Source organism: Neolamprologus brichardi, chromosome 16, assembly GCF_056152115.1.
Source record: "Neolamprologus brichardi isolate AB-2024 chromosome 16, ASM5615211v1, whole genome shotgun sequence".
Taxonomy (NCBI): Eukaryota; Metazoa; Chordata; class Actinopteri; order Cichliformes; family Cichlidae; genus Neolamprologus; species Neolamprologus brichardi.
In genome coordinates, this window is record NC_142119.1 from 9,349,250 (window position 1) to 9,362,055 (window position 12,806).

Below are 12,806 nucleotides of genomic sequence, written 5' to 3' on the forward strand. Positions count from 1 at the left end.
ACGCACCCCTGCGTACATTCCCACAAAATGACTGACTGCACTTCACTCTCTTCTTTTCTCATATTTACAGATCATCCTCCACTCCATGCACAAGTATCAGCCTCGTGTTCATGTCATCAGGAAGGACTTCAGCAGTGAACTGTCTCCAAACAAACCAGTGCCCAGTGGGGAAGGAGTTAAGACCTTCAGCTTCCCCGAGACAGTCTTTACCACAGTCACTGCTTATCAGAACCAGCAGGTATTCAGCTCTGATTTTATCACCATAGTAAAAACTGATTACAGGATATTACTTTAAAAAAAAAAAAAAAAGAGAGAAATCAGACGTAATTTCAGAAGTGCTCTGAAATTACTCATCTCAGAAAAGCTTAAAAAAATCCCTTTATATAATCTGCTTTCTTAAAATTCCTCACAGTTTATAGCGATGGCATTTTCTACTGAAGCATTTTTGAAAGTTTATAAATAAAATGTCTCTTTCTATGTTGTCCTTTTCTGCAGATTACCAGACTAAAGATTGACCGCAACCCATTTGCCAAAGGTTTCAGAGACTCTGGAAGAAACAGGTACATTGTTACAACATCATCCATACACCCTCCTTAGGTGTCTTCAGTGCTTTGTCTCTGTTATCAGCCAAAGCAGTTATACTGAGTCTTAGCTGACACATGCAAAGAGAAAAATAACAACCACGTGATTCAAATTCTCCAATCAATCTAACCTCTATGTTGTTAGACTCTATGGGGGGTAAACAAAGAACCCCATGCTAATTGTTGCACTGTGTGACCTTTATTGTGGAAATAATCCTCTGAAGATAGCACACATGCAGCTGTTGCCCAGATCTGCAGTACAGACAGACACACTGATGCACAAGTGAGAGAAAACAACGTTTGATCTCTTTTGCTTTCATTGTTTCATTCCTCTGATTTTCAAGTCTTAAAATAATAACCTGTTCATGCATAAACAGGTTGAAACTGGAAATCAATGTCAAACGCTGTCAAAACACTGAACAGATACTGATGTATGTATTTATTATGTATTTATTTCTTTCCACTTTTTGATTTTATTAAGACTTAAAGCTAGGAGTTGTTTCTGCTTTGAAAGGTGTTGTGACAAAGGGTTGTAGCTAATGCCCAGTTATATCAATACTGATTCAAGTAAAGGCCCAACTATGTTTGTGTTGTTGGTGCATGTTGCTGGTCCTAGAATATGGTTTGCTGCACTGTGACTAGCTAATGAACAAGTATCCATACATCTTTAATCTTAACTGTAAATATTTGCTTGTCTCTGACATCTGTTGTCAGCTGATTATTCGTTTTTCCACATTTTGTCAAAGGTGCCAAGTTTTCATCTCTCTTACGCTCACCTATAGCTTCAAAGTGGGCTGATTGTTTTTATTTTAGACATTTAGCTCCATAAAACCCCTAAAATTTCATCACTTACTTAAGACCTGCTTCAGACTGAAATAAAGCCATAAAATGTGATTGGAACAACGGCTACATGTAACTAAATTTAGGCCAGTTTAACCTAGACGTCTAGACATGCTTTGACCTGAAAATCACCATATCCGTGCTTACGGGAATATTAACACTGTCTGTACTCATGTTTTCTTTCTTTTTTAATCATGCCCACATTCCCACACGACCTATAAAGCAGTGAAGCCGGCCATTTAGTCGCTATAAATTACAACCAGAATTCCGTGAGATATGTTCGCTCTCCTCTTCCTGACACAAATCCAAACAAAAGGCAAAAATGGTTTGACTCTTATTGTCGCACGGTAAAAGGTTGCACTGGGACATGTTGTCATTAATGTCTTGTTACTGTGTGATGTTAGCCAGAGGCAGCAGTCTGACTCTGCACTAGGGCTGGGTACCGGTATCCGGTGCCATCACGGCACCGGTTCTGACATAAACAGACCGAAAAGCAGCGCACATTTCGGTGCTTTATTTCGGTGCTTTTTTTTTCCTGAGCTGTGATACACTTTAGATTCTAGCCAATCATTTTACGTTTCCGAGGATAGTAGGCGGGTCCAGGTACGTACGTTCTTGTAGAGCAGAGCTACAGATTAAAAATGCACAAAGCGAAGCGGTCAAACGTCTGGCTGTACTTCACAGCAAAAGATGCAAACTCAGCAGCCTGCAACAAGTGCTGTAGCAGTCCCCCGGACCAAGGAAAAAATAGAGAGAGCCTCGACGGGTGCAGTAATTTTTACTTTGAGATTCATTCAGAATCTAACACAGTGGCGTGTCTAGAAAATTTTTGTTGGGGGGGCCAGGTAGGGGCACAGATTTGGAGAAGGGTGGCAGATATAATTGGCAGATAATGTTAAAAACAATTCTACCAACCATTAACCATAATTCAATAACCCTATAAACCTAATAACTGAATGCATTTTTAACTCTTATTAGAATGAGATTTTAACCACTACGGTGCAAAGTTTTTAGATACTGCGTTGATAAAGTACAAGAGATACAATCAATCAGTGTTTATTCAGCAGTCAAGGACATTAACATTTGCATAGTATTTTTACTGACATTTAGTGCACATATGTTTTGGGCAAAATCATTTTTGAATATTAAAATATGAACATTTTTAACATACAATTGGCAAATTAGCCAATGCAAAACTAATGCCTATTAAAAAAGAAGATACTCTTCTTACAAACTGGTGTTTGATTTTGAAACAGGAAAAAAGTGGGGAAACAACTGAAAAGACTAACATTTGAATAAAACCTGAAAGCAAGTAAATACTTTATATGCTGCCTTATGGTAAACTTTGGTAATATTGATGTATAAAGAACTTACTTTTCAAGCTAACTAATAACATTATTAATTATGTTGGATTTTATCCTGATGCTTTCTTAGATGTTCTACATCACTGTTTACCTTTCCTTCTGCCTCTATCCCCCTCCTCTCATCTCCTCCCCTCTTTTCTCTTGATTCGCCTTGTTGCACCCAGTCACTGAATCATCCTATATCTATAACATTAGGAAAGAGAAGGGGTGTATCGAACCATCAGGCCCCTCCACACATGAAAGCAGCCCCCTCATCTGGTCCGCATTATCGGCACACAGATATTTGAGACATCTTTTTTCGTTTTTCAGACAATAGACCGTTTGATTTATGAACTGGCATTAGAATTTCATTGCAGAAAAGCTACAGATGAAAAGATAACAGAGCACAAGAGATTTGTCTTTAGAGAGAGAAAATTAATTGATCCTCACGTACTGCTCAGGATTCCTTCCCTTCACGCCCGTCTGGGATTTGTTTTGGTTCAGATTTGGCCAGGACACACTGAGATTTCAGACTGCTTCTGTTACCTTAAAAGCCCTCTCTCAGTCATTCTGAATTTCATGCTTTGTGTCGGAGCTGATTTCTTTTTTTTATTGCGTCATTCATGAATATTGTTAGCGAGCTGCAGCTCTCACCTTTGACCTTCATGCTGCTGTTTCAGCATAATTATGGTGATTTGGGAGTTTGATTGGTCACACAGGATGAAGTTATTAGCTCAATATGAAATGTAACTGTAGATACGGCGTGTTTCCAGCTCACAGTCAGGTCTGATCTTTAATCAAGAAAAAAACTGCAAATATTCAGTTCAACCAAACATAAACGTCTGATTATAATTACACTTTGGCAAATCTTGAATTATGAAGGTCAACCCAGTATTAGGGCATAAATGCAATAAATGATCATATATCATCATCATGATGATTATTATTATTATTATTATTATTATTATTATTATTAACTGCAACATTGCTAATACAAGAGATAAGGCCCAGGGCAGATGCTTCTGCATCCCCTGAATTATTTTCACAAGATTTCTCAACATTCTGAGGATCAAATGATGTTTGAGTAAACGAAACCACAATTAGCAAAAACCGGTTAAAAATAATTAACCTCGTGCTAATTTCTTTAGCATGATAATCATGATTTTTCTCTTGGTCAAAAGTTTGTCTATCAAGGAAAAATCCTGCAACACGACCACCTCTGACTAACATTATCATCGATTTGGATGCAGTTTCCGATGTGGCAGTGATTGGATGCTGGCATCAGCATCAGCATCAGGTGCAGCTTGTTAGGTTAGTGGCTCCTGTGAGCAGTCAGTGGATGTTGTCTGAAGCAAATGCCGACGTGTGTTGGCAAAGCCAAGAAATTCCAGCTGCACGGAGACAGATCAGGCGGAGTCGTTCATAATTTTATTATGTGCACATGTATCCTTGGTGGCTAATGTGTCAGATTAGGGTTAGAAAGGTCAACAGGTGAGACAGACGAGATAAAAGCAATTAACATTTCCTGTGCTTAGCCTGAACAAGTCACAATTATCTGTAATGAGTAACGTTTAGTCGTTTAGTCCACATCTTTCTTGTCACCTTGTGGTAAACACAAGGTGACAAGAAAGATGGAAGGAAAATCAAGGTAATTTCCAGTGAAACCAAACCTTGCTCGCCCCCTAATACAATACTAACCCTCTCTTGATTTGCCTTCTCTGCAGCCAGGTTGAGCAAAATGTAAAAGTGCTGCAGCTGCAACTGAAAGCAGTGGAAACAGGCAGCTGTGCACATAAAGGCAGGTGTGACATATTTTGTTATTATTGCCACGCGCGTCTTTTAAACGTTACTCAGCTTCTATTAGTATCGGATATGGGTGACATAAACAGTTATAAAAAATACCTAAGGTACTTTCTTTGGGTTTTTAAGCTGTAAAATGAATGTGCAGCTCATTTGCTGTGAAGCATTACCAACCGATTCCATATTCAGGGGAAATTCCAAATTAATAGAAAGGCCAAACTTGCACTGCTAATTCTCAAATTAAGCACCATCTTGTTTTCCTTTTTCTGAGTTTCTTGTTGAATCTTAATGCGGTCCTCTCTCAGCCTTACGGTTATGGGGGTGTCGTCAGTTGTCTGGTGACCAGGCTTTATGGCCCGGTGGAGGGATACAGCTCATTTGTTGGGTTTTGGTCCCGCGGCAGCAGTGCAACTGTATGAATAAGTGCAGTGATGATGAGGGCTGGGCTGATTAGCATGGCGCACTAACGAGCTGCCACAGCCAGGGAGCTGGTGGCCCTAAAATAACACAGGGAGCAGAGCAGACGCTGCTTTGCCTGGGCCAGAGCCGAGCGCCATGTGGGGAAGTAAATCAAGCAGGAAGGAGAACCATGTACAGATTGAGGATGAAATGTCACCTCAGATTTATATGCACACTAAAATTCTGCTCCTTTTTAATGGCTACAGTTTCCTCCTAGCTGGAATCTGGTTTATCCCACCTCTCTCTCCATCTACATTATATATCTCAAACCCACCCCAGCTGTCTCACTGACATGTAGAATATCACTGCCCATTTTTCTTCCATTGATGTTTTCAGTATATTTAGATTCTCCTTCTATGTAATCGTCAAGTCACAGTTTATTAATTCTATTAACGGAAACGAGTAAATTCCTTATTTAACTCTATTAAAAGTACAGTTTAAAATAAAGTTAAGGATTAAAAAGGCTGATTTTGGTGCAAGAGTGAAGAAAGAAATATGAACATTTAAATGTCTATAGTAACAATCAAAGCTCATAATTATCTAAAATCTAAAATCAGGCTTCTAGGACTTTAAATACAACAGTGAGCCTGATCAAGGCTTCAAGCGTTAGACTTAAAAAAGAGATACATGCTTAAAATGAGTGATTAATCTATGACTGATAATATTAATTTCTCTGTCCTAGCTGCAGCTTTTATTGTAAACTTCATTTAAAAAAACTTGCCTCTTGTTTTCATTTCTTTTTTTGTGTTTGTGTGCGTGTCCTAAAATTGGTTTTGCATGTCTCTGTCAGGACTGGCCTTGAGGCGATCATGGAAACATATGCTTTCTGGAGACCTCCAGTGAGGACACTCACATTTGAAGACTTTACAAATATGCAGAAACAGCAAGGTATGTAAATAAATATATTTGTGCAGTCCTTCTCATCTGTCTTAAAGGAACAAGTTTACCTTAACTTTGTGATATTAAAAAAAAGTATTACAGTAGAATAATGTAAGGCAAAAAAAAAAAAAACGCCCAACATACTAATAAACTACTGACTGTGAAACTGTATCATATCGCTTCCTTTTACAATATGCTATATTCAGTCGATATTTTAAACCTTTAGATGTTATTTTCTATGTGTTGAAAAAACACACCACACAATTATAAGTGTTATAAAGCTTTTTCTCAGTTTTTGACCAATAAATCAGTAAGTAAACTTTGAAGACCTTGATGGATGTTCACCAGATTTTAATGGATTGTTAAAATGACCCAACTTTACACCCCTACAAATTTTTGACACGCGCGCAAACGCTAACAAACACATAACCTACTTGGCTGGGGTAATGAAATGCAAAATGATGTTAAAGTCACATTTATGGTTAAGAAACACACACACACACACACACACACACACACACACACACACACACACACACACACACACACACACACACACACACACACCATAATAAGTTTATGAATGACTGTCAGTACATCAAGGATCACAGAATCGCTGTATCATGATACCATCATTGTCACTGGCGACTTATTGTACGAGTATTGTAATTATGAATTCGTTTGTGTTTTCAGATAAAACCTGTAAACTGAAACCAAACATGAAACGATTACCGACTGGGACATTTTTACTTTCGTTTTTTATGTGATTTTAAATGTATTTGGTTTAAAATTGGATTTTCATAACTGAAACGTCACATCATCTTTTTTTTTAGGGCTCATTACAATGTAGTGTAATACATTACTGCACAGTTACCTAGAGTTGTGTGCAGTGGTACTTACCATGACCGTGGCGCATTGGTGTCCCAGTGTGAACTCTCCATGTGCATATTTTCCCTCCATATATCAGCTGTGGTTGTCCTTCATTTGAGCTTGGCCATACACTGCTCCTCTGGCAGGTCTGCCTGCGTCTGCTGAACTTTTCACATCACGCGTAGCCGTTGCAAAATAAAATCGTTAAACAAACCCTGTGGCTTTTGGACGGCTCCACGACAAGAGTCAGCGTCACTTGGGCCACCTCCCTTTGTCTCAGCTCCAGAGTCGACAACCAGGAACCAGTCATGGCTCATATCAAGGGCCTCGCCGCTTTCAAGCAACTCTAAAGCAACGCTGACCTGATCCACGTTACCCTCGGAGGTCAGCATGACGTGATGCTCCATGTTTTGTCAGAGCGGGCTGACACGTGTTTGTTATCTTTAAACTTCTCCGCAGTGATTAAGATTTAATTAAAATCCTTGCTCTGTCAGTGAACCCTGTATCATCTCATAAAGACTCTGTGTTGTGTGCATGTGCACTCTGTGGTAACTATAAGGAACTGTGTAGCTTTGCTCTTATGGCACCAGACACCCTTTTCCCCTTCAAAGCAATCAAGCATTCTCCCTCGACACCGAAGCCCCCTGAGCCCGTCTATCCAGAGGAAAACATGACATCACTTAACTATCGTTCTCTCTTTCCGAAATATATCTACCTTGCCCCCCTTTTCTTTTCTCTCCCTCCTCATAAGCTCCCCCCTTCATCTCCTTGAGCTGAGCAGAGCGCTGCGGCGATATTATCGAAGGCATATGGTGCAAAAGAAGAGCCCGAGCCAAGCGAGTCCTGGATTATTTAGTTATGCGTCCTCCTCATTCCGGTTTCAAACTGAATTTTAGGACAGCAGCATGAACGTGAGCCAAGTTCTTATTAACACAGAAGTATGTGATTAATACCTCACAGCTTTCACATCTCTCTGAAAGGCTTGGCCCGAGGATCTTACTTGTGCCACCAAACTTATATGCATGTACTATATGTGGGGTGACACAAATCTCCTCAGAACAGAATATTTAATGCGGCGTATTTTACAAAACAGTTCGTGATCTTGTATACAGAGTATGGCTGCAGTTGGTCTGAGAACAGGGGTTTGACAAAGCCCATTTGGATCAACTGACTGAGTTTGCATAACAACACACAATCTCATGGGAACTTCAGTTTGAAGCCTCTAGTTCTTCAGTCTAGTGCAGGGGTGGGAAATCTCAGTCCACGAGGGCCGGTGTCCCTGCAGGTTTTAGATGTGTCCTCGAACCAACACAGCTGATTTAAATGGCTAAATTAGCTCCTCAACATGTCCTGAAGTTCTCCAGAGGCCTGGTAACGAACTAATCATGTGATTCAGGTGTGTTGACCCAAGGTGAGATCTAAAACCTGCAGGGACACCGGCCCTCGTGGACTGAGATTGCCCACCCCTGGTCTAGTGCTTAATCAAAGAAACATAAGCAAAAGTTGAATGCAACAGAAACCGAGAAATGTCAGTCACAGTGTGGCCATGCCCTAAGGGATACCCTGCGTTATCGCTTTTTAATGCAGGTTTAAGGCAATTTGGAGAAGCCTTTTGAGGCATTACAGTTTCTGGTACTTCCACATTGGCTTTTGTATAGTTCACTCATTCTCTCTGTATTTCTGCTTCGCAGGGGGCAGCACAGGCACTTCTCCTACCACCTCCAGTACAGGAACTCCATCTCCCTCTAGTGCAGCACACCTCCTTTCTCCCTCCTGCTCCCCTCCAACCTTTCACTTGGCCCCTAACACCTTCAATGTGGGCTGTAGGGAAAGTCAGCTTTGCAACCTGGGCCTGTCGGAGTACCCTGCCTGTGCTCGCAGCAACATGGCGGCCCTACAGGGGTATGGCGGCCTGGCTGAAAGTTCATACGGACGCCTCCAGGCTGCAGGGAGTGCTGTGGCCTCTGGTCAGCCCTCTGAATCCTTTTTGCCACAGAGGACTTCCTCTTTGATTGCTGCCGGCATGCAGGGTGGCACTCACGCTTCCCTGACTGGCAGCGGCAGTGGTGGCGGCGGCGGGGGCAAAATGGATGGCTATAGCGGTCAGCTCGGCTCATTCCCAGCCTCTCAGCTTCAGTACGTGATGCAAACTGGGGGAAGCTCCAGCTCAGCCTCGTCCTCATCATCCGGATCCGCCCCTTCCTCTGCCCACATGTTTGGTGGAAGCCACCACCACGTGCAGCAGGGCTCCTACAACGCTTTCTCCCTCCACAACCCTTACAATTTGTACGGATATAACTTCCCCACTTCTCCTCGCCTGGCCGCCAGCCCCGAGAAACCCCAGGGCGGTTTGCTCTGCTCCTCCACTCCTGCAGGGGCATTCGCCGAGCGCCAATACTTGTCCAACGGAAGCATGGACACCATGCACATGATCGGCAACACCACCGGTGGCCAGCAAAGCAGCAGCTCTTGTGACGGACGTCAGTATGGCTCCTCGTCTCAGATGTCCATGCACATGGTGTAGGAACTCAGACCCAACCTTGCAGGGCGCCACGTTTTTAATGTCTTCAATATGAATATGAAAAGTAAATCTACGAACCTGGTTTGGTGTTAAGTTTAAACCAGTGTTTTCACATGAAGGATAGATATACTGAGGTACAAAGGAAGCTTTCAGAAAAAGGATGTCCTCTCAACATTTTGTTTTTAAAGATACTTACAGTGGAAGACAAAAATATTATTTAATTATCTTTGTATTAATGAAGGACGGCAACTTGACAGCAATGAAACAACAACCTCATTCAGATCAGTGTTATAAGAAGTGGCAGTGTACTGGTACAGAAGGGATTATCAGTTGTGAGTGTCATTGTGCAATAGAAGCAACAGGTTCTTCAAAGTGACTTGATTTGTTGGGGACTCAAACATCATCTGCTCTTCCTGCCATTCTGTAACCAAAGAACCTTCTATGTGATACAGAGGGTTTTTACTTCACTCGGCACTTGTGCCATATTAGTTTGGGAATGCCAAAGTTTCAGTGGTTGCTGACAAAATCCACAGTTTTTGGCTGGAATGAAAGGGACAACTGGACTGGATCACCGAATGACTCTCTGCTCCACGTACATGCAGGAGAGAAACTGGTGCATGCTGTGGCAGATGGTGAAAACACACAAATCTGGTAATTGTTGCAAGAGTTCACTGAGGAACTTTTGCTTCATCCTGAAAATGCCAGCATATATGCACATTAGAAATCAGGACTTCACCACACAACTCAACCTTTTCTCCTCTAAGACTGGATCGGTTATTTTTTTTGAGTGGATTCTGTTTTAAATATATATATAAATATATGTATAAGATGGCGAATGCAATCAATAACATAAGCTTAAAAAGTTGTTGTGTGACGTAAAGTAAGCAATAGCAACACAGAGTAAAGTATGTTGTGACGTGTAATACAGATGTGTATTTAAGTGCTTAACAGTATAGCGATTTTACAGGACAATCTGTTATTAAAATGTGTGAAAAAGAGGAAATAGCAAAGTAATTCTTTTTTTTTTTGTGAAACATTTTAAAAAAATGTAAATACAAGTGCCAGGCACCTAAAAAACAAACAAACAAACAAAAAAAGAAACCCTCAATAAACGTTTTAATTCATTTACATGGGTTGGATTTCTTCCCTCTCTGTGAACAGCAGGCAATTATTCTGGAAAATTAAGAACATTTTCTAATTCAGACGAAAAAAATACGTCTTTGTTAGTAACATATAAACTGTATATAAGGACTTGACAAGGTTCCTTAGTTTGAATCCCAGCTGAACCCTCTCTGTGTGGAGTTTGCATGCTCTTTCTCTTCTCTGTGAGATTCCTGTGGATACTCCAGCTTTTCTCAAAAGTGCAAAGACGTGCATGTTTTAAAGAGACCACAGTTTTGAGGTAGATACAGTCCTGTAAATATATATAACAAAGCACTGTACAGTTAAAATGTAACTTAAACTTTAAGTGATCACTAAATGCAAGCACGTTGCATTACATTAATTCACTTATTTGTTTGCAAAAGTCTTAATTTGAGCATTTTGGCTGTTGACAACTTGTGTTTTCAGTGCAGGATGTGACAATATTTAAAGGAGAAGCAGAGTGTTAAATGATCATATTACACTAACATGCTTGATTGTGAAGTGCTTCCAGAGACTGGACTGGATTTGACCGACACTGATACCTTTTAAACGGTTGAACGTGGTTCCGCGGTGGTCCTACAGACAAGTGTCCTTTTTCATGAGGTGTTTTTGAACTTTCACATTTTTTTCTCATTAAATTTGCTGTAGTTAGTGCAGTAAGTAACATCCTTATAAAGTACAACAATCTATCTCACTTCTTAGATAGCACAAATGTCTAAGACTGTGACTCTTGAGTACAAAGCACTGCATAGCAGGCCATACTATTTGTTAGATTACATAAAAAGGCTTTAAAAGTCACCAACAGCACAAATGCAAATGAGAGGTCCAGTTTAGTGACCTGAATTAGCAGATGGTTGTAGTTATATGGACAAAAAGATCCATAATTTTAAGCCTTAATACAACTTCCCCCTTTCCACCCCAACCGACCCGCACACCCACCTTGCTGTTGTTATGAAGCAGGGAAGCTGGCTACAGACCGAGCACCTGTTTTGTGCCAGGCTGTAAACAGTTATTGTGTGAAATGGAAATCTATCTGGATCGACCTGTTTTACAGCCTCAAGTGGCCATTTGAACAACTGTAACTTTTAGCTCTTTCACAGCGTTTTGGCTTAATTTGGTGGTTCCCGCTTGGTCATACGCCTCAAACTCAGAGGAAACAGGAGTTGCGCACAAGCAAAACAAATTAAACTGTTTAAAGTAGGTAATCAACAGAATAATGATGCTTTTACTCACCACATGTTCTGTATTTCACAGCTATATACTGATTAACTTTTGGAAATGACTGATAAATATCATCTAAGAAGCATGCCATTTTGAATGGAGCTTGACATTCTATCTACGAGAGCTGATTTGCCAGTCGCAGCCTCTTGGCCGCAATAGCAACAAATGGCGTGATTATTAATCACGCAAGAGAGTGTTCTCTGCTTATAAAACACACACATCTGCTCCGCTCCACATCACAGGCACGGGCTTCAAACGCTGACGCAATGCATCGATCATAAACCAAAACTGGAAGAAAAAGACCCCAAGAAAAAGACGATTTTTCTCCCTGCTGGTTCTGTTTATTATGAGAATGAAGAATAAAGCTCTTGTGCCAACTGCACTCAGCTGCACTACTCCTGTTGTGCTTGTTGCACAAAAATATGGCACCTGTTTAAAGAGACAGAAAAATCCCCTTGTAATCATTTGAACCTCCAAGCGAAGGAAAATATTCAGCTTTAAGGATCGTTCCTACTCCAGCCTTGTGCTTCCCCTCTTGTTATACAGACGCAGATTCCAGCGATTTAGCCGGGGCCAATCAGCATCTATTACACGGATGTCTTCTGAACGGCTCTCCCCAATCACTTCCTATCACGAGTACAGCTCCAGCCATGAAATATCATATCTGAACCATCATCGGAAAATGAAGGGGGTAGAGGACCGTGGAGACGGCGACCCACTATTGGAAACACCTGTTTTTCCAAGCATGACTTCAAATAATGAGCAGGGTGATGTACCGGAGAGAAGCGTATGATTTCATAATTTGGCATCGCTCCATCTATCTGGACATTATTTCCAATAATTATTCACATTATTTGTCTGATATGCGCCCCATCTCCTGTTCCAGCAACATTCAAAATCACCCTGTTACCCACCCCCCACCCGTCTTCACCGCAAATCTACCTCAGGGCCTGTTAAATGGGAGATGTATTGGTAAAGAGGAGCAGTGCACATGGCTCTACAGAGAGGCGGCATGACATAATGCACAGCAGGTCTGTTTTTATACCGTAAACTATCCATCAGGTCCTTAAGTGGAAAAGAATGGCAAGAGGCTTGAGTAACAGCCACTCGCTGCCTTTCATCGTGGCGTCTTTCATTAGAAACAAAATA

General features: G+C 41.1%; 1 protein-coding gene across 1 annotated transcript in view; it reads left to right on the forward strand.

The window, feature by feature from the left end:
• tbx15 (T-box transcription factor 15) overlaps positions 1–10,421 on the forward strand; it is a 39,345-nt gene extending 28,924 nt beyond the window's left edge. Inside the window, exons 6-9 of the mRNA XM_006793595.3 lie at positions 71–238; positions 496–560; positions 5,814–5,911; positions 8,464–10,421. Coding sequence (XP_006793658.1) covers positions 71–238; positions 496–560; positions 5,814–5,911; positions 8,464–9,296 — 1,164 coding nt within the window. The 3' untranslated portion in view covers positions 9,297–10,421. The remainder of the gene's footprint in view (positions 1–70; positions 239–495; positions 561–5,813; positions 5,912–8,463) is intronic.
• Positions 10,422–12,806: the final 2,385 nt, after the last annotated feature.